The sequence below is a fragment of the Pollicipes pollicipes genome, unplaced genomic scaffold (genome assembly GCF_011947565.3).
Source record: "Pollicipes pollicipes isolate AB1234 unplaced genomic scaffold, Ppol_2.1 Scaffold_6383;HRSCAF=7572_pilon_pilon_pilon, whole genome shotgun sequence".
Taxonomy (NCBI): Eukaryota; Metazoa; Arthropoda; class Thecostraca; order Pollicipedomorpha; family Pollicipedidae; genus Pollicipes; species Pollicipes pollicipes.
Window position 1 is genome coordinate 6028 of NW_023596864.1, and position 25166 is coordinate 31193.

The 25166-nt window shown below is 54.0% G+C and overlaps 1 protein-coding gene across 1 annotated transcript; it reads left to right on the top strand.

The window, feature by feature from the left end:
- The first annotated feature begins 465 nt into the window (after positions 1 to 465).
- LOC119106893 (uncharacterized) lies at positions 466 to 22381 on the top strand. Its single transcript, XM_037230235.1, has 8 exons — positions 466 to 588; positions 17145 to 17659; positions 17968 to 18083; positions 19570 to 19610; positions 19977 to 20125; positions 20404 to 20462; positions 21382 to 21574; positions 22267 to 22381. The coding sequence occupies exons 2-8, from the start codon at positions 17154 to 17156 to the stop codon at positions 22379 to 22381; spliced, it is 1179 nt and encodes a 392-aa protein (XP_037086130.1). The 5' UTR covers positions 466 to 588; positions 17145 to 17153.
- Positions 22382 to 25166: the final 2785 nt, after the last annotated feature.

A 25166-nucleotide genomic window follows, 5' to 3' on the forward strand; every position in this document is an offset into this window, starting at 1 on the left:
TAATATGGGACTCATGGGGGCTTCCATATTACACGGGGCATGACAAACTTTGACCTGTAGAGGTCATCCCATGTCAGATCGATATTTGTTGTGTGCATATGTAACGCGTGATAATTGCCTAACGTGATGACACCTAGCCTTCCGAAACCCATTTCCAGGTCATGGGCCCTCGCCTCTGTAAGAGAAGTGCTACAGCACTATCTACTGGATGCATGAATGTAGCCCAGCTCCGTCGCAAGTGCTATTGTTTTTAACATATACCTCAGTACTGAAACATGCGCATGACTTACACTGCTTGTTCACGGTTGTGGCCGGTTCGTTTCGCATGGCCTTCAGTCGAATGAGACGGGGCCGTTTCCTAATGACGTCACACCTACGCGAAATGGTAACACCAACAATTATTTTCGATGCCCCATATTTTTGCCAACCTTGTCAACACTTGTCAGCGTGGGAGCGAAGCGCGAGGATCCCGGGACCGGCGCGTGCTCCGTGCTATCTAGGATAGGTGTGGTTGCTCGTCCGGGTTGGTTGATTGGCGGGTATTGGAGGGTTGTTGGCCGCTGTCAAAAGGAGATCATTTTGTTTCAAGTAAGTGAGAAGTGCAAGGACCGCACAAGGGTGCTTTTCTGTCACTCGCCATGTTCTGTGGTCCCGGCGCGGACGCGTTTTTACTGTGTATGACAGTTGACATTGCATTGCGCTTGATAGTGTTTGGTGTTGTCTGTGTGGGAATGGTCGCGACTGATGTTGGACTGAAAATTATGTTTATTATGCCAAAAATGTCGAAGTGGCAAAATTGCGCCAAGATTTTTGGCGCGTATACTCCGTACATCCCGGAGTAAATCCAAGTGCCCGAAGATTTGCGCTATGCTGCCACTAATTCAGCCTATGGGAGGCCAGCGTGTCATGATAGGAGCAATATTGCTGTAGTAATTTCACGCACAAACCTCCCCTATTTGTTAGTTCAATATTGCTTCGATTAGATAATTCAGTAATTCAGTCTTAACCGAGTTTGACGCACTTTTGCGCCAGGTTCGGCGCATCAGTATCGCTGGCGTTTGGCGCACTGGAGGGACTGTTTGTAAAATGCTTGTGATGTACATCCTCCTTGCATATGGTGCATGCTCCTTGTGTAAAGCATACATTACAGAACAATATGGGATTTGTTATTTGGATATTCAAGGTTGAAGTATTGACACTAAGTGACCACACAGTTAAAGTGCCTGAAAGTTGAGGTGCTACTATTCATACTGTTGCTTCTAAGGGTTCAAGTACTGAAAAAGGTGTTTTGGGACTGCAGAATGTTATGGGAAACTTCTGAAGAAAAAAGTTTGACCTCTTTATTGTTTGATTTTGATGCTTTCAAGCTTTTTGGATGTGGTCTTTGATGTCTACCTTCCTGAATATTTCATGTAACTTGTTCCCTTATACTTATATTCTAGAAAATATGTGCCTTTGAAAGGATTCCAATTAAACCACAAAATCAGACCCTACCCAAGCTTTTTCTGGGAGATAGGCTGTTGGATGTATAGCAAAACATAAAGCTTCTGTGATACACCACATGTTTTCTGCATCTTCCTAGCAAGTATGACTAAAATCCAAGCATTCAAAATTAAGCTTTGACCAACCAGGTGGTTTGATGTGTCTGAAAAAATGTCTAAGAACAAAACAAATATGTTTCATATATAATATGAATAACATAATATGTATAACATCAAATGTGAGTGCATCAGACTGCACCAAATAACAATTTTTTTTATCAGTAAATGTGCTACTCATGGTGTCATTGTGTGATTACATCATAGAGCATGTTTATGGCATTAGAGTTGCTGCTAGAGTTGCTGTGCCAGAGTTGCCAATGCAATGGATGGTGTGACTCACTCAAACTTCTATGTGTGTGCAGTAAGGTGGCAGTGTTGGTTGTGCTGCGGTAGAGGCATGCAGTCATAGCAAAACCTGACTGATTGCTAATGTCCTTCTGTTGTCGGGACAATTTGTGCTGAAGCACCTAAGATATGAATGTGTTAGTGTCTGTGCTTCTCTTAGCTATGAGCTGAGAACACCCAGTGAGGTAGAGTGCCCGCATGACATTTGTCATGCTTTGTCATACTTTATTTTTGACATAATGCATGTTTTGGTGATGTGCCTGTGAGCCGGGCATCATTCATTCTGTCATAGGCTGCACAAGTTAACATGTGTTAAGCTCAGAAACCAGAGTGTTTTAAGTCTTAAAAAACATGGCTGTGAACCTCAGGAAATGATCATGAAAATGGCTATATCAGCGCAGTACACAAATGTGTTTACACTATTTGCACACTTAGAAATGTTCAGTACACAATGTGCAATCCCCATGCAATTGTGGAACAGCTCCTTAAAGGTTTCCCAAAAATGGATTCAGTTGAACCAAAATTTGACCATTGGATGGCGATGTCAGGGCTCGCACAAGCTCTCCTTTACATTGGCTTTGGGTGGGTGCATGCATGCGTGCATGTGTACATACATGCATTCATGCATATGTCAGCTAAATCTAGAATTCCTGGCATTTTTTCTGAATATGTTTTGATGTTTCAGGTTGTTGTAGTGTGAGAGCCTGTTTTCATCACTTTATTAGGTAAGCACAGCCACCCCCTTATTCTTGTCCATAGAACAGCTCTGCCCATTGTCACATTGGCATTGGGTCCCCACTCTCAGAGCTCACATGTCATCTCCACAATCACACAGGTCCATCTATCTGTGCAAGCATATTGGGAGCTGTTGGCTATGCTTGGTGCATAACTATTTATTGCATAGTTTGTCACGTGTTAGTGCGCTCGGCGCACTGCGTGTGCCTGCGCGCATGGATGTGCACGGCCATGATAGCACAGATGAAAAGGTGGATCAACGCCGATCTTGTTTCCAGCCCGCGTCAGAGTCAACTCATCCTCAATCGAGCTTGCTCGGCCCTCTGGCTATAAAGGTCGTGTCGCACGTCAGAATCAACTCGTCCTCGATCGAGCCTGCTCGGCCCTCTGGCCATAGAAGTTGTGTCGTAATGCTTTTTCCGGGCGAGGAGTTTTGGCGAAAAGATGCTTACTGGCACGGTCTCAGTTTTCACAGCGGAGCTCACCGCTCTGTAGTCACTGGTTTGACACATTGGAGGTACGAGGCCGGTGGAGCGTAGATCAACGGTGTGCCCTCCCTGAAAACAACGTATTCCGCGACAACGCCCCTGCCGACGGATAACACCAGACACTGAGGTTCAGCACCAGTGCAGAAACGAACGGGCGCGAGGCCAATATCGGCATTTTGTAAATAGGTGGCATGCAACTGCCTTTCACTATCTCGGTGATATCTGGCCGTGCGTCGAACACCGCGTGAATTGGAGCCTTATTGAGCTTTGCGTCTCGCCATCGGTGAAGCTGCCACTCGACAAGTGCCCCGAACAAGGGTACGCGGTCGGTGCAGCGACCACCTATAGTGGCTTGGTTGGGGTTTGTAGCGCCAGGAACGAACGTAGTGACATGTCAGAGGCATCGCTTGGCAAAGGACTTCTGTCAATACGAGTCCGACTGTGTGGACATGAGGGTGGAAGAGGAGCACCACATGAGGCTATGTAAGTCACGGCCGTCAGGTGGCCGCACACGGTCGTGCTCTTCACAGCGTTCAGAAGTTTAGCCTCAGACATGCTCACCGGCGGTGGAGGACAAGCTGGCATTGCCGCATCACACATGTTCACAGGTGGTTCTGGCGGACTGGATGACGTTCGTAGCCGCCTGCCGCAGGCCTCGCACTGAGTGTATGGCGTCTTGGAGGAGTCTTCCACGCGTTGGTGGCCACGCCACGATATTTGAGGTTTGACGAGACGACATTTCAGGTGACGCTATGGTACAGTTATGCCCTACCGCCCTGTGCATTATAAGCGATATGTGTTGTGCAACAGATCGCACGACTGTGTCGGAACCGCATCACGTATTTTCACTTATATGGTGGGACTAACTGTGCTGTCAACGTGCTTATACGCAGACATGCCGAAGACAGCAAACAGCCAGTACATACCGATACCGACATTGTCATTGGCGGAGTCCTGGTCGTAGAAACAGGGAAAGACGGGACGATGGGATATCGAAAGACGGGACGACGGGATATCGAAAGACGGGACGACGGGATATCGAAAGCTGGTCGAGATCGTCAGCACTCGCGTCCGCCGTGTTCGTGACGGCGGTCGGCTCGCTCAGGCGGCGCGTGACCTCATTGGCCCTCATACCGTACACAACAGTCGCGTGGTGCATTGAGCAATCGTACAGATGGTAACGGGCCTAATGTGGGTGGTGGTAAGGTCCTACTCCGGACTTAATATCAAAATGTGTTAGCAACATGTTGGGCCGAGTCCAGCCTGTGTCTGCCCGATCGAGTGATATGTCCGGTCACCTTCCGGGGCGAGGTGTTCTCACATTCCTCGTGCTGTCTGGTGTGTTTTTGATGGCGGCGTTGCTCGTCTGAGAGGCTGCGGTCGGGATGAGTGGCGATGGTTGGCTTTGTGCTTTGAGCACCAAATGGCGGTGTGCGTGCCACCCGGACGGTGACCGCACGTGCCTGGGGTTGTTTGGTGTGGGCTTAGCGTTTCACCTATACAAAAGAGACCATCTATGGAGATGCATGCTGGGATCTTGTTTGTAGTCAGGTAAGGATCAACCAATAGATAAACGCTCGCGTAGAAGTGGCCCGGAGTTTCTGATGGGTGGTCACATCTGAACAACAGCTGTGGGTCACGATTCACTAGATGTTCGCCGCTGTTGATCACACCAGGTTTTGGTCTGATGCGTGGCCCGCAAAGTTTTGCATCTGTGCTCTCTAGTACGCTGTGGTTTTGTACGCTTTGCTTTTGCTTCTCCCGGTTGAAGCTGTTGATGAAAAGGCCGCTTCTCTGGGACTGTTTGTGACATGAAAGGACGAATAGCCGTCAATTATTTATCGGCTAATGCAAAGGAGAATAGCCAGCATTTCATAGATTCAACATTTACAAAGAATCATATCTCCACACCGCTCTTACACACACATCTCCCCAGCTCGAGTATACACCCGTGGAGATGATGTCTCTGCTCCCGATGTCCCCGTTCCCCCCTCACTACGATTTAAACCTGAGCTGAGCTACAGAAGGCAAAACAGGTCGCCTGCCATGAGGCAGGGGTTATGGCCGACTAGTTGGTGCGACAGCTGACACCCCTGTCGTGACAGATAGTCCCCGCTTCCCTAATCTCGGTGCCCTGTTTTTTCCGTCATCTCGGGTTGCGCCTTTCGCCTGAAAATAACATATGTGCCTGAGTAGCAGTATCCACTAACTGGCCGTCGGGTTTGTTCCCGGACACGATAACGGATGCCTAGAGGGAGGCTAGAGCACGACCCGTTCTTCAGACTGAAACTGTCGTAGATGACGCGTACGTCAGGACAGCAGTAGGTGAGAGTCGCCATCTGCGAGCTTACTCCGCGCTGGCGATGTACAGCCCTCCTGCCACGTCAGGGTGCCTCTGAAGGCCTCCTGTATGCTGCGCAGCGCGACATTGCTGACTGGCACGCAGGTCCATTGCCGCTTTCACATAATCGTAATCATGCCCATGTCCTGCACTCATGATATGGCGAATCAGTCCAGAAGAACGTATTATATATATATATATATATATATATATATATATATATATATATATATATGTATATAATCAGCCGTGACTTTTATGTGCACTCGTACGTAAAGGAAACGTTTGCGTTTGGTCAGCTTGATGTTTTGTTTGCCTTATGTGCGTGTACTGAGGAAGGCCCGCGGGTGATATATATATATATATATATATATATATATATATATATATATATATATATATATATATATATATATATATATATATATATCTACACATATACATATGCGTATATACGTTTTGTCTCGTCTAATTCGTTCTTTTATGAGCATTGCGTTATTCTTCCTCTCATCTACATTCATATTCATCATGTTGTTCATCCAATTAGCGTTATTTGATATTCTTATAATATTGCAAATTACATGGTCCATATGTTGCACTAAGTGAGAGAGCACCATGCTCAAGCTGAAGGCGCGTCTGGTGTCGACATTGACTTTGCACATGGCGCTCGCTCCGGGCCTAGACGGCAACTAGCCCTGGGTCTGACCAGCGTCTCGCTCCGAGCCTGGAGAACCTCTCGCTCCGGGCCTGGACGACAACTAGCCCTGGGTCTGACCAGCGTCTCGCTCCGGGCCTGGACGGCAACTAGCCTTGGGTCTGACTAGCGTCTCGCTCCGGGCCTGGGCGGCAACTAGCCTTGGGTCTGACTAGCGTCTCGCTCCGGGCCTGGACGGCAACTAGCCTTGGGTCTGACTAGCGTCTCGCTCCGGGCCTGGACGGCAGCTAACCCTGGGTCTGACTAGCGTCTCGCTCCGGGTGGATGGCGTCTCGCTCCGGGCCTGGACGGCAGCTAACCCTGGGTCTGACCAGCGTCTCGCTCCGGGCCTGGACGGCAACCAGCCCTGGGTCTGACCAGTGTCTCGCTCCGGGCCTGGACGGCGTCTCTCCGGGCCTGGACGGCGTCTCTCCTCGGGCCCGGACGTCGTCTCGCTTCGGACCTGGACGGCACCTCGCTCCGGGCCTAACCGGCGTCCCGCTCCGCACCTGGACGACATGACGGCATCTCGCTTGAGACGTGGACCGCGTCTCGCCCTGGCCCTGACCGGCGTCTCGCTCCGGATCTGGACTGCGTCTCGCCCCAGGCCTGGACTGCATCTCGCTCCAGGACAGGACGGCGTCTCGCTCCACACCTGGACGACAGGACGGCGTCTCGCTTCAGACCTGGACCGCGTCTCGCCCCGGGTCTGAGCGGCGTCTCGCTCCGGATCTGGACTGCGTCTCGGCTCGGGACAGGACGCCCGTCCTGCTGCCTGCCTACTCTCAGCTTGCAGGCACCCGAGCGCCCGCAAGCGCGCCCCGCCAGCTTGAACGCGTGTGCCACCGGCTGGAGGTGGCGGTCACCGGTCATCGCTCTGGACGAGAACTAGGAGCAAGCCTCCGTGAAGGAGTGGGTCTCCCATCATTTCCTGGCGAAGGACTGGCTCCTGACTTGCACGATGTGTTTGGGTGCTGGCAGGCTTCCTGATCCGAACTGGAATCGTGGTATTATCACTTGTGAACATTTTTCTGTGCTTGCTGTTGCACAGATGGCAGCGATGGAAGGCTCATCTGATGTATGGCACCTAGATGGCCCGCAGTTAATGAGAGGGTGGAAGGCTTTCCACTCCGCACTCTTAGCTGTTTACGATACTCGCGCCTGATTGTGAATAGCCATCATAGCTGGTGGCCCTCATCGGGTATGGTTTCATCAGCCAGGTTAGCAATGAGTGAGCGGGGTCGCGAAGCAGGAGGAGATTTACAGAAGAAGACCCACCGGTGACTGCTAGCGGGCCTTACCTTGCTTGCCAGGCCTTACCCCGCTTGCTAGGCCTCCTCTTACTTACTGGGCCTTACCTTACTTGCCGGGGCTTACCTTGCTTGCCAGGCCTCGTCTTACTTACCGGACCTTACCGTACTTGCCAGGCCTTACTATAAAGTGAGAAAACCGCAGCAGGAAGCATGTGCTTTGCTGTGACCTTTCCAACAGCCAAACAAGCAATATAGAAGCAACGGGATAGGCGTGAACATCACACTTGCCTGTTATATACCATGTAGCATGTATGAACATATGTATGTGAATGGGATGGCTACGTCCTAATCATGCGATCCGCTTACAACCTTATCAATTCTTACTGTTTGGAGACCCTGGGTCACCATCTCTTTTATCTGTGCGTACGTGGTTTAATCGTATGAGCAAGTGTATGAGCAAATCGGGAGTTTCCAATGTGGCTTACCAGCACTGCCGGGAATGGCGATGAGGTGTCTGTAGGAAGCGCTAGTAAGGAAGCATCTGGTGCCCACAGTGAGGTGTATTACACGATCGCAGGCGAAGACGCGCTACGCTTCCATGGCGAGGTGTGTCCTACGGCCCCGCCGACGAGCATGCGCAATAAGTTCCCTTTGAGCCGCTGACTTCTGAGCCGAGGCTTTCGGTCGTCCCATGGTGGTGGCCTTGCCAGTGATAAACAAGCAATTGCCAGCAATGTTAACAGAAGACGGGCGGGACGAGGTGGGCGCGCTGTACGTTGCGTATTTCTTAAAACCGGGACGTAAAACATATGGCGATCTTTCAGGAAAAGGGAGCGATATTATTTGTCTCAAGGTCTGCCCTCGAATTGGAGCACGCGGAGTCATAGAAAAGTACTACATTTCAAATTTGGATAAACGGCGTACGTAGTTCCCGGAATCGGACAACGAACAAATGGTAAGATTTTGCGATACCTTAGAACATTAGATCGCGAATGAATTATCCATAGTGCAGCATAGACTGATTTGTATTTTGTAAATGACATTTGGTACGTTACGAATACTGTATGGCCTTTTCCACAAACCAAACTATTCAAACAATTATCGAAGCAATCATTCCGTCAACAAGGTTATGAATGTTAAGCTTTTGGCCCGGTTACGAAGTGTGCATATTAAAATAGGCATTGGAGGGCCTCTGGAAATTGCGGGCTGTGGAGGGAGGGAGGGGGGGGGGGGGTGGATCTCGTTCGTCCTACCGTCTCGAGAACCGAAAAGGATACAGTAACGAAACTGCGGGGATGGGTGGGTACCACACGGAGCTACGTTGTGTAAAAAATAATGACCCTGTACTGGTATCTACCGGGTCAAATGAGGTCAAACGTGTAAAATTTTGATTGTTTTGTTTGACTTGACTCGTCATCCTTGTAAATCGCTTCTACTTTGTTAAAAGGTACTGAAATGGGATTAAGACACGTTCTTGACCGATACTCGGTGCAATACAAATGTAGCATTTGACCTGAAGTCACTTATATACCCACAAGTTGTGATGTACGTCAAGGAATGCGTTTTCCGAGGGCAGAACCACAGGAGTGCTCACAAAGTTTTGCAGGCAGTTGCTGACCATTGAGAACCGTGTGTGCATATTTCAAATAAGTAGCCATGTGGGGTCACCTGATATCCGTAATGCCGAATATTTACACATGTAGCGGGCTTTTGTGGGCGATGCTCTTGGCTTTTATATGCTTCCCGCTGCATGCCAAGCGAAAACAGGCTGATTGGTAGCGTTTGTAATGCATTTCTTGTTTAGTCATCATCAGGCACTGAAGCGAACTCTACGGTTCAGCACGCAGTGAGCGCGGAAGAGGACAATAACTGATGATGTTAGCTAAGAAGCTGGCACTTCTTCATGGCATGCACTGGTGGGCACCACACTACCGTTTGCACCTACAGACTGCATAACTACAGACTGCACTGCACCGCAAGCCATAGGCTATATCATTACACACACTATGCAAAGATACCCGGTCAGACGCGCAGGCATCACCGGCCGTTCCGCACCAGTCTGAGTCGGTGGCATGCCGACCGTCCGTACATCGACGCCATGTGACGGGCACACACGTACCGGCTGCACGTCGTGCAGGTAATCTTTGCTTTTTCAGCCTGCCTTTCTGAGCCTTGTAGCCAACCACTTCAGCGCCGCCACGCACACGCGGCAGTGGCTTGGGGTCGGCTGCTCGGCTGTCTATTGCAGGGGCCTCTCCTGCAGCAGGCACCGGTCCAGGGCGCACTCCAGAGCGGCACAGTCCGTCGGCCGTACACCCCTACTGTAGAGTACGTGGTGCCCCCCCCCCCCCCCTTCCATCTGCGGCCGGTGCAGAGCCAGGCCTGGGTCTCGCAGGAAAAGGCGTCTGCCGCCCTGGCGCGAGTTCGGTTTTTCTGATTGGAACGTCGGCGCTAAAGACGTGGTACGCGTTGAGGGCTGCCACGTTTACCATGAACAGCCAACACCGCTGTCGTCCGCCTCCCGGTGGGTAAGCTCATCGAACACGTACCCAGCATGACATCGCACAGGTCGACGCCGCCCTACGTTGCGCTGTAGGAGAGGATGACCTCTGACTTCCCCGTCCTCATGTCCACCCGGGTGGCTTGTTGGAAGAAAGTTGAGGCCGCCAACACCACCCTGCCGGCCCTGGGTCAGTAGCAGACGAGCGTCACGCCATCAGACAGCAGGCCAGGGAAGACCGCGGCTGCCGGCCTCAGGTCATCCTCACCTCGGGCGAGATAAGACGGCGGTTGGCCTGCATGGTCTCCCGCCACCGACAGCTGGACATGTCGCAGCTCCTCCATCGCGTTGATGGAGGTCAAGCAGCGGCCCATCACCAGGTTTCGTCCCGTGTCGTTCAGGTCCTGCGTCAGGAGCTTTACCATTTCCACCCCAGTTGTGAAGGTGGAGTTGGTTGGCGCGGGCTGCGGACTCGCTGGTTTACCGGGGTACGGCCAGAGCTCCAGATGTAGCGGCGCTCAGTGTCGGCCACCGACCGGAACAGCAAGCTGCACTTCCCTGACTTCATAGGCATGCACATCTTGAAGTCACAGCACCCCCTGATCCTGACGAGCGTCTCGTCAACACAGACGCCATCTGACGACTTCATGCGGCGCTGCAGGTCCTCGTCGAATATAGTGAACATCCTGTGGAGCAGACGGAAGCTGTCTGCTTCCCGTCTAGCGGGTCGGCTGGTGATGTCTTAAAATTGCAGGCAGCGCAGGAGCTCGAGGCAGCGGCGGTGACTCGTCGTTGCTGAGAACGGAGCGGGCGTAAACACGCTCTGGAGAGGGTCCTTGGCTGTGGAGTTTGCGCCCACGCAGCCCCGTTGCAGAGGAGGGCCGACGAACGCTAGCAGCTCTAGCCGGGAGTCACTGGAGCGTGCTCGTGCAGATGAAACGAGTCCTTATCTTGTGCATTGCTGTCGTATTTGGTCTTCTATTCCAGGAGCTTTCCGTTGGCGTATTTCAGCGTGAGGTCGATCACACTGTCTGGGAAGAATAGCATGAACACAGCCGGATCCGGTGTCATCATCGCGCCGATGAGGCCTGACCTCTGGTGCGTGATGTTCACTCGCAGGCGTCTGGAACGCTGGGCAGACAGCTGGAATGAGCACTCTGCCACCGACTTGTTGCAGGTGTCGCGCACGCGCCATGTGCCTGGTCCTGGCTGAATGTTGACGTATTCTCCTAGCATGCGGTTAGATGCTGTCAGCTTCTTCTGCAAGCCCCGAATGTTGAGTGGAAAGCAAAGTTCGTCCTGCTGTATGGAGGCAGCACCGGCCGCTTCGGCGGCGCCGGGGCTGGTCACGCCGGCCGCGGCGGTAGACATGCTGGCCGCACTGGCAGACGTGCTGGCCACGCCAGTCGCATTGGCAGACGTGCTGGCCACGCCGGCCGCAGCGGCAGATGCTGGCCGCACTGGCAGACATGCTTGCCACGCCGGCAGACGTGCTGGCCACGCCTGCCGCGGCGGCAGACATACTGGCCGTACTGGCAGACGTGCTGGCTTCACTGGCACACGTGCTGGCCGCACTGGCAGACGTGCTGGCCACGCTGGCAGACGTGCTGGCCACACTAGCAGACGTGCTGGCCACGCTGGCCGTAGCGGCAGACGTGCTGGCCGCACTGGCAGACGTGCTGGCTTTACTGGCAGACGTGCTGGCACGCCGCCTGCAGCGGCAGACACGCTGGCCGCACTGGCAAACGTGCTGGCCACGCTAGCCGTAGCGGCAGACATGCTGGCCGCACTGGCAGACGTGCTGGCTTCACTGACAGACGTGCTGGCCACGCCGCCTGCAGCGGCAGACATGCTGCCCGCACTGGCAGACGTGCTGGCTGCGTTGGAAGGCGTGCTGGCTGCCTCTGCCGCCGGGGTACATCTTTTTCGGCTGGGACGTAGGGAGAATCCCCGTCTTTGCTGTCTTTGTCGGAGAGCAATTAGGACTCCTCGTCGTCGTCGTCGTCGACTCCTCGGCGAAAACGTCCTTGAGGACGCTGCCCATGAACTCAACCACACTTTCGACAGGGCACAGCAGCCACGCGCGGACGACCAGACTGACGAAAGGTTTGATCGAGCGACCACGTTTCCACAAAGCTTTCAAGAGAGCTTGGTTGAAACTAGTGCGTTCCTCACTACGCAGGATGCTGATTGCTTCGCGAACGCTGCAGCTCGGCGCCGCAGCCGATGGCGGGATCAGTTTGCCGGACGCCAGATGTCTGATGGCTTCGGAGACTGTGCTCACCTGGGCGTCGACTGATTTTTTTGAGGTCTGGAAATCCTTTAGGTCACCAACCGACCGGACATAGAGCATGTTGTCCAAGAGCGTCCTGTTTGCTGCTCCTTTTCTTCCACCATCCGCGCCAACTCCCTCTCTCCTTGCCTTCAAGTTGCGGACCAGGGCGGCACAGAACGCCACCATAGGACGGACCTGTGGATTGCAGTTCGCTTGAGTCCGAGGGAGATCGAATCGCAAAGGGATAATTCGTTTCGAGCCAAGTTCAGAAGTCACCGGTGGTGTATCAGTTTTGTGCAGAAATTCGGCTGCTTGGCAATTGTCATTTTCGGGCGCGTTTGCCGGCCCAATAAGCTGAAGAATAAGCTGATTCATCAAAAACAACTGATTCTGCTCATTTTTGGTTGTCTCTCCCACATTTGTTCTTTGTTTTATATGATGCAGTCTAATTTTAGTCAATGGTGGTAACCACACCAAGCTGAAGATAACTATGCACTAAACTGCCCACACAAACTAGGCAGTCATGATTTGTTACACTGTGTCCTCTGCCACCTAATCAGTGATTCCAGATTATTTCATTCACTGTGTTTTATGGGCATGTAGGTATGTTTGGTCAGGCCTATCTACCTTGGGTAAATATTAAACATTGGGTACCGTTCCGAATGGGCACTCATACTCACGTACTCAATTTAAGCTCTCACCTTGGAGCCATGATTCCCACCTTCCACCTGCACCAAAGCTTGATTTTTAAGGACAATTGGCAACCCTTTGTGCTTAGTGTTCATATGCCTCTTCAAGTTTCTTCTTTCCCCATTAAAATCACAGTTCACGTGCCCACAGCGCACTTTCATACGTGATGGATGGTTACCTATGCCTGGCAACTGGACATACAGGCAAAGCTTCAACGCAGAAGGCCCGAGGCTATAAAGAGACAAACACAAATATCCCCAGCTAATCGAAAAGTGCGATATATGTTTGTTAAAACACCCAAAACTACGCGTAACCAGTATGCACGTAGTGAACGCTCCCGACACAACAGATCGCGACGCCGACTAAGCACCAACACGCGTCAGATATGTAACGCGGCGAATGGCGCTGAAAAAAGGACTGCTCAGGGAGACAGGCGGTAAAGGTTAAAATCGCTCCGAAACTTGTGCAAGACAGACCCTTATAGAAATTAGCCCTGTCTCGCCGGGTGATACCTTCTGGCCACTAGTGTCTGTCTCCTTACTGATAAGGAAACCAATGCTAAATTCAACGTCGTCGTGTATGATGCTATTGTTGTCGTCTATAACTCAACAGCAAAATTGTTTTATCGTTGGAAAATGGAAAACTGGCCTAGCAAGAAAACAGTTGCAGTCTGTGCGGGTGGCTCCTGGGCAGTTTGATCCTCATATTTTCTGTCTCCCACCCTGGTAGTCAAGCGAGCAGGTTTTTTCACCTCCGAAACTCAGGGCGAAATGGCCCACAACATATACCAAATTCATCGACAGTCAAATTGTAGCAATGCAGTACCGACGTGCTCATTTAGTCTAATCCTTGAACACAACAATTTAAGGTCGACAATCCAGTTCACAAAATGACGTTTGTCAAACACCCAAGTGATACACATGCGTGAGGTGAGAACAACTGAGTGCTATCCAGTGAAGTTTTGCTTTATGGACTTACCATCCTCATGTAAAGCCACACCCATCCTCATGCAAAGCCGCACTTCATAGTATGCATTCACGGCCCTAAAAAGTGGTGTGGACGGAGCGGTGCATCACAAAATTGACACATGATTAACAAATTAATTTTTACCTACCTTCCAGCCATCCTTGCCAGCGATAAGGTTTCCTGCAGCGGCAGCTACCACTAGCCTCCAAATACTCAAGCAAAGCCGCTAGCAGGACTGCACAATAGCGTCTGGCAAACTCAAAACGTTTTGCTCACCTTTTTCTACCCACCTTTACCCATCCTTTTACCCACCTTGCCCACCTACCTTATCCACTTAAAGCGTCTGTCGCAAACGCGCCATAATCATATCAAGGGCAGGTAAATCATGAACGTCTTGGTTTTTCTTTTATCTGCGCCCCATGTCGGCACCTACAGAGTGTATGAACCGTAACACGCCAGCTCGCCTCCCACGCCACCGCCTCTTCGCCTCCCGTCACGGCCACCGAGGCGTGTTGAACGGGAGCAAACAAGAAGGCTGGGTGCCAACGAACCGGCCGCCACTCGACTGCGCAACCGCCTCGCTGAAGACACAGCCCAGGCGCGCCGTCAGTAATTCATGCAATTTACAAACGCTTTGCTTCATTGGAGCAAAAGACACGAGTTGTCCGTTCGTCTAGAAACGACTTAGTAAAGTGATGTGATTCGTACATCAGTATTTGTGCTTATGACAAGCATGATGTTGACCTGGGTTGACCCCAATGACCTATTATGAACTTGACGGGAGTTGACCTCGGTGACCCAATATGACCCTTGCATTACCAAGAAGTCGCCAGTGCTGCCGAAAACATTCCATTGCTGCAGATATGCCGGGGGCGCATCAACACCGATCCTCACGTACGGACGCTGTTTGCGTTGTAGACTTTGTTAGCCTGTATGTGACTTCACAATTTATCGTTCGATTTTCTTTCTATTTGCTTTAAACGGTGCGCCAGGGTTTCATTTGCACGCGAAAAGCAAAACACCTACAGCATTCACTCCGGAGATATTCACTACAAACGGGATGGGTCGTATCCCCCCCCCCCCCCCGCCCCTCTGCTGCCCGTGGTCAATGTGATGAGGATTAACCCCGATTATATAATCAGATTGTCACAAGAAGGCATCCATCGCTGCCCGTTCCAACTTGTCAGCGAGCTGGAGCGATGCGTAAGAGGCGCGTTACATGTTAGCCAGATGTGCCTCGTGTGTTTGCCGTCGATACGTATCAGAAACAAAGAATATGCTTTTATTTTCACTCCCTTTTGCTGGTCGCGTTGCCCATTGCTGTTGAGTTCATTTGGGCCCCGTTCTTGACACCTAGTGCGGTCCTAATGGAACGGTATGAGTCCCGAAATGTGTTTAGCAGATACAACTGCGATGTGCTGCTACATGGTCGCACTATCACTTCTGCGAAGGGCTGATCAATGTCCTGGAGACGTCTTGGCGTCAGCGTGGAAGCCGTCGCACAGAAGTCGCTAGCACAACGTCCGGAACTCGACAGAAAGAGGCATGGAAGTGGTACCGAGCTCGAGCCTACCGTTTTCGTTTTGGCCGTTAAGCTAAGCCTCAGAGTCGCTCTATCGTTATGGCATACGCTGAACGATGGTTTGGCCCGTTTTGGGCGCGTCTGCAGGTGGCTGGCCGAACGGTGTGTGGTACCTTAACTCGCCGCGCTGATTGGCCGAGCGATGTCTGACCCCGCAACTCGCTGCGCTGATTTACCGAGCGATGCGGGGCCCTCGTATCTCGCCGCACTGCTTGGCTGCACGGCGTAAGGCCCAGTAACTCGTCGGGCTCATTGGTCAACCGGTGTGGGGCCCGTCGCGGTGGTTGGCCGAGTGGTGTGAGGACCCCGTAACTCCTTGCGCTTATGGACGAGGTGATTTGAGACCCCGCAACCCGCCGCGCTGATGGGCCGAACGGCGTGAGGCCCTGTTACTCGTCGCGAGGATTGACCGGGTGATGTGGGGATCCCGCAACTTGCCAGGCTGGTTTGGCAAGCGCCGTGTCGGCCGCTTACCACCCTTTGCTGATCGCCCTCCCGTTGGAAATGGCCGGATTCCACGATTCCAGGAATCATTCAATATTACATGGTTGTGAGTGGATAACTTGGCTTCGCGGCGCTATGGCAGACAATAGTTTTTCTGGCATGATCGGTCAGTGATGCTGGCTTCTCTTTGGCTGGCGTGATTAAAGTTAAACGGGATGCGTTCCCACCTCTGAAGAGGTCCAGTCACGTTTTACAAATAACTTTGAGGGCAGCAATACAGCATTTGTCGACTTCTGTGCCTGCCAGTATTTCTGTACTCCGTTAGCTATCGTAAAAATGTATCGCACGTTGTCGTTGCCCCCCATTTCCCCGACACTGTCGTTGCTTGCACCTGGCTTGCACCGCGCCCTCTGCGATGCATTGTCACTGATCGCGGCGGTGCATTCGTGTGACAGGTTGTTTGAAATTAAGCTTCTCAGTTCAGGTTAGCAAATTTGCGACAAAAGTTGCGCGGGAGCTCATACGAAAACTTGCTGTCCATATGGCATTGGTATTTGCAAGGGCCCTGTGTGTTGACCAATGATGACAAATGTCGCAGCCACCACCAAGCGGTGGTGTCGGTGGGACGCGTTCGTTTTGTTCCGGCGGGGCCAATTGTTGGTTACCAGTTTGTTGCAGGATCCCCACGCCGACGCTCAGGTCAGAGCTGAGTTGACTTGCCGAGGGAACCACCGGAGAATCGCCACTGCCGTTGTTCGCTGCGTGTGTACAACAACTGGACGGATCAGTTAAAACTTTGCTTGCCAGCAGCAGGCATGACGGGTCTGCTTTGCGAAATACGTTCCTTTCTGAAAAGTTTCTTGCTGCAATATCTGTCTCCTCCCCCATTGACATCCGTCCGTCACGTGCAGGCATTTTGGTCGTCTATTGTTGCGTCTGCGCTGGGCCCGGTTTTTCACGATCGCCTGTACTTGGGGTACATTCGCTAAGCTTGCTTTTGTGTTTTCAGAGATCGGCGTTGCAGTAGGCAGGCAGGCGGTTGCCGCGTTCCTTGCGATACCAAGCCGTTTCTAATGTAACCCGCTGACTCAGAAGTGTTTGCCACCAGCTAGCCGCCACCACATGCGAGATGCGCCTCTTTGCAGAGCGGCCGTTGCGTTGCGTGGCGGGGCTCGGCGTTGCTTGCTTTGTTTCGGGCTGCCAGCCGCGGGGTGCTCGCTTGCGTTGCAGACTGCGTTTTCGGGGCTGGCGACTGACGGCCGGCGGCCGCTTTCTCTTTCTCGGCGGTAGGAGCGCACCATGGAGGATGAGATTCAGGCCGGCGAGGACGGCCTCTACTGCGTCGGCTTCAAAAACGTGTATGCGCTGACGCGCGATGAGATCTTGGAGGCGCTGTCGCAGTACGGCCGCACGCGCTCCGTGCGCGGCTCGTGCGACGGTCTCAAGCGCAGCTGGACGTTTGTGCGTTTCTCCAACCCGGAGGAGGCGGTGCGCGCCATCACGGGCCTTCGCTCCTCGCCGCACCTCTGTGACGTCAACTACGTGAAGTACGTGCAGGACCGGCTCCCGCCGGCCAGCCAGGCGGGCGTATCGCCGCTGGTGCGCGCCGAGCCGGTGCCGGAGCTCTCGCCGGTGCGGCCGCCGGCGCCGGCCGCGGCGCCGCCCACCGGCACCCGGCACGGCCACCACGAGGTTTTCATCGGCAACTGGCCGCACGACCTCGAGCGCGACGACGTGTTCCAGCTGTGCGCCAAGTACAACGTCGATGCGGTGGACGTGCGCCTCTACAAGAAGGAGTTGAAGTGGTGAGTGCAGCGGAGACTGCGGGCCAGGCGCGTCAGCCTGGGTCATCTGTGCCCGGCCGGCCCCACCCCCGCGCGGAGCCACCGAGCACCGGAGCACTCGTGCCCTAGTGCAACTCGTGCCGGGTGTGATATGTCCGTGTGACACGCGAACGGGTGGTGCGGCGTGCGTTGCCTGGACAGACTAATGCTGGTGACCTCAGCCCGCGGTGGCCGGTCGTGCCGACGCTGTAGCAGCTGGCAGACGGTGTGCCGCATTGTGTCGGACGGCCGTGACCCGTGCTGACCCGATGGACCCTGTGCGGCGGCAGCTATGCGTTCGTGGTGGTCTCCAGCGCCGAGGACGTGCGCCGAGCCATCGAGCTGCTCGACGGCGGCAAGGTGGCCGGACGGCAGATCGTGGTCAAGGATTCACGCAACAGCCTCGGTAAGCGGCGGCCGGCCGGCGGGCCAGCGCCCCATCCACCCGCTGCTCCCTGGCGTGAACACTGCCGGCTCCGTCCGCCCGGCGTACCAGACGCGCCAGGCAGGCGGCATACCAGCCGGCCCCGGATCTCAGGCCTAGCTTCTTGTTGTTTTTTTCTCGAAGTTATTTCTTTGTTTTTATTTTCAGTCACGTGTTCACGATTGTCGCTGACGTAAGCGTTTACGCATGAATGAGCCGAGCGTATGTATTCCTGACTCATAGTTGATTTTGAATATGAACGCACGTAAGAAGCTTGTTTATGCTAGTATTCTTGAATGGTGTATTTTAACGCAGTAGGGTTGCTGGATGGTTTGGATACATGAACTGGACAAACGAAAACACCGAAATAACAAACGTCTTAAAAACTGCAAACTAGCTTCCGAGAAAGCTGCGATACTCCATGACTCGCCCGCCACAAATCCGCCCTGAGCCAGCCTGTAGTGTTAGAGGCGCTAGGATGTCTGTCTATGCTATAGATTTTCCCTTGGATCGCGCAATTTTTCAAAAGAACTTAAGCAACATTTACTCATGTGGCTTGGCTTGATTCTGGAGGTGGAGTTGATATGCCCTGTACATTTATGCTCGGATACTTTTGCATAATACCCATACTTCTGTGTAGCTTCCATATCACACGTCAGTGTCCAATCAGTCAGGTGGATACACATGTCCAGGACGAACCCGTTGGACCGTATATGAGCCAGCCTGACCTGGAATTGTAGTCGCGTCTGTGAAAAGTCGGTAAGAACGCATCTAGGCTGTAACGAACGCCCTAATGTACCCACTGCAGGTGCACTGAGTCGTCTGTGGCACTGTTGGTTGCATAGTCGCACACGGGCAGGATGATAACGGACGTGTAGTTTAGACGAAATTTCGAGAGGGTGTAACATTCGACCCAATACGTGATGTCATTGACAGCCCACGTGGCAGTAACTCGTCGGGAATCAGGGCGTTACGATACATGGGCATATTTTACTGGTGGAATCAGTCCAATGGGTTGACAGGTTCGTGGTTATCTGATTCGCCTAGCTGTCGTCTGGAACTGAGACGCTTTATTCGCAATGTCCCCTCTTACAGGGTAGTTTGTTCTGTCTTGCAGCCGTTGATCGCGCAGGGAAACGATTGTATTCTGTTGGATCCCAAACCAGCCAAGCCAAGTTTAGGTCATTGCAGTCGTGGATTTGGAGTAAACACTGGTTCTGCACTGGTCCTGGTCAATAATTTAACAAAGGCTTGAATGTCCGCCTAAAATACTGTTTTTTTTTTTGGCCAAAAAATAGCTCGCCAACCTTGAAGCGAGCTCGGTGATTGTGGTCGCCGCCTATTTGGCTGCCGCCGTGATACGTCATGCGCACGTGTCTCACCCCACTCAGGGGTCGCATCAGCCACCGGCCGGCCGGCCGACCTGGCGCCGGAACCGCCGCTCTAATCGCCCGTCTCCCGCCCGCAGCCAAGCAGGAGCCGGCAGCGCAGCCACAGGAGCAGAAGCCGGTGCCGCGCCCGGCGCCGACCGGCGTGCGCCAGCGGCTGGGCGGCGCCGGCTGGCGGGGCGGCCGTGGCGCCGGCGCCGGCGGCCCGCCCTTCCCGCGACCCGCGCCCGCCGTCGCGGCCACAGCCCGCATCCCGCCGCTGGTGATGCCCGGCCCTGAACCGATGCCGCCGCCGCCGTCGCTGGACGGCCGGTATGCGGCCGGCCGCGGCGCCGGTGGCTTCCTGCGCGGCGGCTTCCGCGGGCCGGCCGGCGGCCAGTTTCGTCCGGGGCCCGCGCTGTTCCAGGGCGCCGGCCGCACCAACGGCGCCGGCGGCGAGTTTGACGGCGCGGCCGGCCACTTCGACGGACCGCCACCCCATTTCGAGGGCGCTCAGCACCACCAGCTGGACGGGCCGGCCGGCCAGTTTGATGGCGCCGATGGCCGATTTGGGGGCGCCAGAGGTCCGTTCCAGGGTGCCGCCGGGCCGCGCGGTCGCCCGGTCGGTCCCGGCGCACGGCGCAGCTTCAGCCAGCGGTGAGCGGGCGCGAGGGAAGCGGTCGGCCATCGTCGCCGTCCGTTCCCGGTGTACAGATGACTGTTCCGCTGCGTGTCTGCCGCAGCCCGCTCGATGCGAGTAGCGAGCCCAGTGCCGGCCTGTGTCATCCCATGTGACACAGCATCAGAGCGGAGTTACCGCTGAAGTCACCTCATGCCCGCCACACACGTCTCCGAGCATCCCCAGCCGCCGCGACACTGGTGGGTCGCATGTCCCGCGCGTCGCGGCCGCCTCGCTGACGCCCGGCCGCCGACAGGGCTGAGCTGGAGGGCGACTTTGACGAGCCGTTCGTCAAGCGCGGCCGGTTCGACGACGGCGAGCGGGCCGAGTTCCTGGCGGGCGCGGAGACGGGGGCTGACCTGCTGTCGGGCCCGCCGCCGCTGGCCGGCCTCAGTCGTACGGTCGCTCTGGCGCCGATGGGGCGCGGCGCATGTGAGTCCCATTGTCCGCCTCGCGCCGCGCTGGGTTGCTGGTGGGTCCACAGCTCCCTCCAGCTCTTCGTGGTTCAAGTGGGATTAACACCACTGGCTATGTTTTCTCTATGTTTATGTTGTGTGTTTTCTCGATATTCTCTCTAAGTCAACTTACTCAATGGTTTGTGTCATGTCATTAATGTTCGCTATATGTGCTGCCTCTGGCTGTACGTACTTCCGAGAGCTGTTTACGTTTTGGTCACCAGGTCATGCCGCCGGTTGCAGTGCTGCGCTGACGTACGTGTGCTTGGTGCGTGCGTGTCTCGATGGCCTGCGACACTGGCGTGCGGCTGCGACCCCAGTCGTCGCCGCGTCGCCGCGTCGCCTCGGTGTGGTGACGTGTCGTGGTTGACCCCAGTCGTCGCCTCGGTGTGGTGACGTGTCGTCGCCTGGTGTGGTGACGTGTCGTGGTTGACCCCAGTCGTCGCCTCGGTGTGGTGACGTGCCGTGGTTGACCCCAGTCGTCGCCTCGGTGTGGTGACGTGTCGTGGTTGACCCCAGTCGTCGCCTCGGTGTGGTGACGTGTCGTGGTTGACCCCAGTCGTCGCCTCGGTGTGGTGACGTGTCGTGGTTGACCCCGGTCGTCGCCGCGGTGTGGTGACGTGTCGTGGTTGACCCCAGTCGTCGCCTCGGTGTGGTGACGTGTCGTGATTGACCCCAGTCGTCGCCTCGGTGTGGTGACGTGTCGTGGTTGACCCCAGTCGTCGCCGCGTCGCCGCGTCGCCTCGGTGTGGTGACGTATCGTGGTTGACTGCGGCCAGTGACGCCCGCCGGCCGCACGACGGGCGCCATCTCGGACCGCATCAAGAGTCGCCTGCACGCGCCCATGGACGTGGTGGTGGCCAACTTCCCGGTGGGCACCAACGAGCACGACCTGTTTGCCATGTTCCGCAAGTTCGAGCCGCTGAACGTGCGCATCATGGTGAACAATTCGAGCCAGCATCCGGACGACTTGTGAGTGGTCGGCACTGAGCCGGAGTTCCGCGCCCGTCCACGGCGGCCGATCGAGCGGCCGCCTCTCCCCGGCCGCCTCTCCCCGGCCGCCGCCACGGCAGCCGCCGGGCTCAGGCGCGCAGTATGCAGTTGACGGGTACCGGTGTGGTAACTGAGCTTTTGAGCTCAATCGGATTATAAAGAGTCCACCAGAACGTTGTGAGGTGAAGAGCGCTGTCGATTTATTTCGCGCAGTCGTGCAAAACAGTTGGTTATATTTAAAGCAGTTCTTCGGTGTATCGACAGTAAAAGACAGGTGGCATTGCGGGAGCTTCTGGCTTCCTTTCCGTAAATAGAGAAAAAATTAGATATCGGAAGAGAACATTCTTTAGTTAAGAAGTTGACCGTTTCCGGCCTTTTTGTGGGCCGTCCAGTATCAAAGAGCCCTTTGTCAACCCAGTGCCCTTCCCTCGCCAAGGCTGCGGCTACGCGCCTGTGCTGGACTCTGTGCTTGCCCGGCCTGAAGTGTGTGTTGCTCAGGATGCGAACTATCACGTACTGCAACGAAGCCTTGTCAGGCATAGTCAGGGGCAATGCCGAGCATGGGCTGCGAGCCGTGTCCAACGTCCCCTGTTCGTCCCACGTGTGGGGTCTCGTCGGCCGGCCACTGGTGCCCTGCCCACCCTTGACACCCTTGCCGTCTGTGTCCGCAGCACGTACGCCTACGTGACAGTGTCCAGCCGGATGGCGGCCGACGAGGCCGTCATGGAGATGGACGGCTTGACCTTCCAGGGTCGCCCGCTGGTGGTGGAGACCAGGAAGAACTAGCGGCCGCCGCGTCGCACCACAGCGGTCGCCGCGCCGCTCCCCATGGCAGCAGCGCCGTGGCCTCATCCCATGGCAGCGGCGCGCTCTCAGCCCGGCCGCCGTCGCTGCCGGATCCATCTCATTTATCTGACAAAGTGCCGGCCAGCCGGCGTCTGCCGCGATTTTCTGTTGTACGCACAGCTGGCCCACTGTCGCAGGAAGGTGGAGCGCGGGAGGAGCGCATTTTGGCCAGCTGTGCCCCGCTCTCAAACTTGGGACTGAATACACGGCATTGGCGTACGAGGTCCGTTGTTTCGCTGGAAGTCGGTTGCGGAGGGTCGGTCGGCGTGCATGATCACGCCAATACGGCGTGCAATGACACTAAAGACCGAGCACGCAACGTGAAATCCTGCCGATACTGCCGAAAGCATACTGCATGGTGTGAAATCAATGCAGTACCAAAACAACTTTGCTAGAAATTACCTCTAGTTGGAGGCTGGTCAAGATATGTCGAAAGCTAGTCGGGACTTGTTTATCAGATAGATTTCACGTGTTCGCATCAGGGGTGACAAAACTGTCATGGTTAGCCGTTACGCGGCCTCAGTTTTTGCGGTGGTGTGGTCCCCACGCTATGCTTCTTTCATGTCTGCAAGCAGATGACTTCGTGAAATTGAGCGTGCTGGCCGGCTACAGATCAGTAGACCGAGGCTTCGTCCCGCTCCGATGGACTTCGCACCAGTCTAGTTCACAGCACGTTGGGCTTATTTGTACTCTTGAGTTCGTACGCGGCGCTGTGCTGAAGCGACGCCTTACCCCTGATATGATGCGATGCAATACAACACAATGTAGAAACGATGCTGAGGTGCTGTAGGCATCGAGCTAAACGTGATGAAGCCAAAGCTCCTCACTGGCCACGGATCTCACACAGAAGCAGTCTTGCAGGATGTCAATTGGTCTCACGTGCGCCACACATGGCCTGTTGTGCGGTGGAGACAGACCTCACCGTCACGGTTGTGACGCGCCGTTGTGTGCCGCGTTGTTCACGCAGGATCGGAGTTCACCGAAAGTAGCGGTTTCCTTATTTTGGACGAGAAACCTCATTTCTTGAAACTTCTGATATCACTGGCAGCGATTCTTGCGTGCCAGGGGTCAGCTGGTGGTATTGCTGGTAGACATCGTATTTAACTATAACCATATTTATCAATTATTCACACACCGTGCCGGTTATTCGACACTGCGCGCTCATATTTTCACCAATTAATTAGGTTTTGCGCGCGCTTTAAGAAAAGAGAAAAAGTTGTCGCACTTCAAAGCCCGAATCATTACCACAAATGCACACAGCGCGGGAAATAGCACTTACGAAACGCTCAGGTATCTGATGTGTTGAAGACAGGTGAAAGCGTTCAGACTGGAGTGAACCGCTTACGGTTCATCACGTCATCCAGTCATGCCGGCACCTCGGTGACGAGCGGCAGCATCATTTCGGGCGGTACGCCCCGCCACGGAGGTGCCGTGTTGAGGGATTTTCGGGCGTGACAACACGGACAAATTTTTCGCATCCCTCAAGCCAATAGGAGCCTAGGAGCCTAGGAGCCCTAGGAGCCTCAAGCCAACAGGTAGATCTACATATATATATATATATATATATATATATACATATATATATACATATATATGTATATATATACATATATACATATACGTATATGTACATATAGGTATATCTATACACACACACACACACACACACACACATATATATATATATATGCATTTTCTTATTCATTTATATAATAAATACGGAAACCCATTTTACCGTGCACAGCCTTGTAAAGCTACGCGTGCTACGCATGCATACGCCTAAAGCTCACTCATTTTCAACACGCCACGTCAAGTGCTGTGATTTTGACGCTAAGTGTTTCGGAACAACAGACAAAATAGAATTGAGTTGACTGCTAACAAGCACCAAAACGAAGTATGGGCTTAATTCCCAATTTATGTATTTACGGCCAGCCGGCTGTGCGATGTAATCAGCTGATGGCTGATGACTAATGCATAATTTTCCTTTGTTATAAAGGAGTACAACATATCCTAGCATTTAAAATATGTTAAGAACGTGATGCACTAGTATAGTAAGTGTAACACAATCAATAGCCAATGGAAATGACACATACGACGTCGGCGGCACGTCAAATTACGTTCGGCAACTGCGCGCAAATATTCATCGGCGCATATCCGCCTGCTGCTCTAAGGCGAAGGCACCAGGGCTAATAGGGGCGGAACCTGAGCGATCATGGGTGCCGCAGGAGGCCAACAAAGTGGCTCTCGTCAACAAGTATAGGGTCCTCAGAGCAAGTGAAAGAGACCCAAGACCAACGTGGTGGCCCCTAAACAATGGTTAGTGCCTCGGCAGGCTGACATATAGGCCCCGGCCATAGCGCAGGGCCCTTTGAGCAAATGGGAATTATCGAAGATAATAAATTAATACCCCTGTGCGATCAAGAGTGCACGGGCTGGTTAACAAGATTAGCCTCGGTAGGAGTGAAGAGTCCTCCGCAAATGAGACCAAAGAGAGCACTCAATCAAAATAGAGGGTCCCTGGGCTTCGATTGTCTCCCTGCCTTACCTTATAGGAGCCCTAGCAACAGCACAAGGCCCTCCAAGCCAGTCGAAAAAACCCGAGACTTTTATGAAGGGCCCCTGAGCAGCTGAGTGTACCCTGGCTATGGGGCCCGGAAAAAAGTGTATGGAGCCTTTCGGGCGAATGGGAAGAATCCGTGGAGGAAAACCTGATCGATGAACAGTG

Coding starts and splice junctions, on each gene's coding strand:
- LOC119106893 (XM_037230235.1), top strand. CDS start 17,154: ATGGAGGATGAGATTCAGGCCGGCGAGGACGGCCTCTACTGCGTCGGC. Junction 20,126..20,403: donor CGGCGCAGCTTCAGCCAGCG/GTGAGCGGGCGC, acceptor GGCCGCCGACAG/GGCTGAGCTGGAGGGCGACT. Junction 20,463..21,381: donor GCGCGGCCGGTTCGACGACG/GCGAGCGGGCCG, acceptor GACTGCGGCCAG/TGACGCCCGCCGGCCGCACG.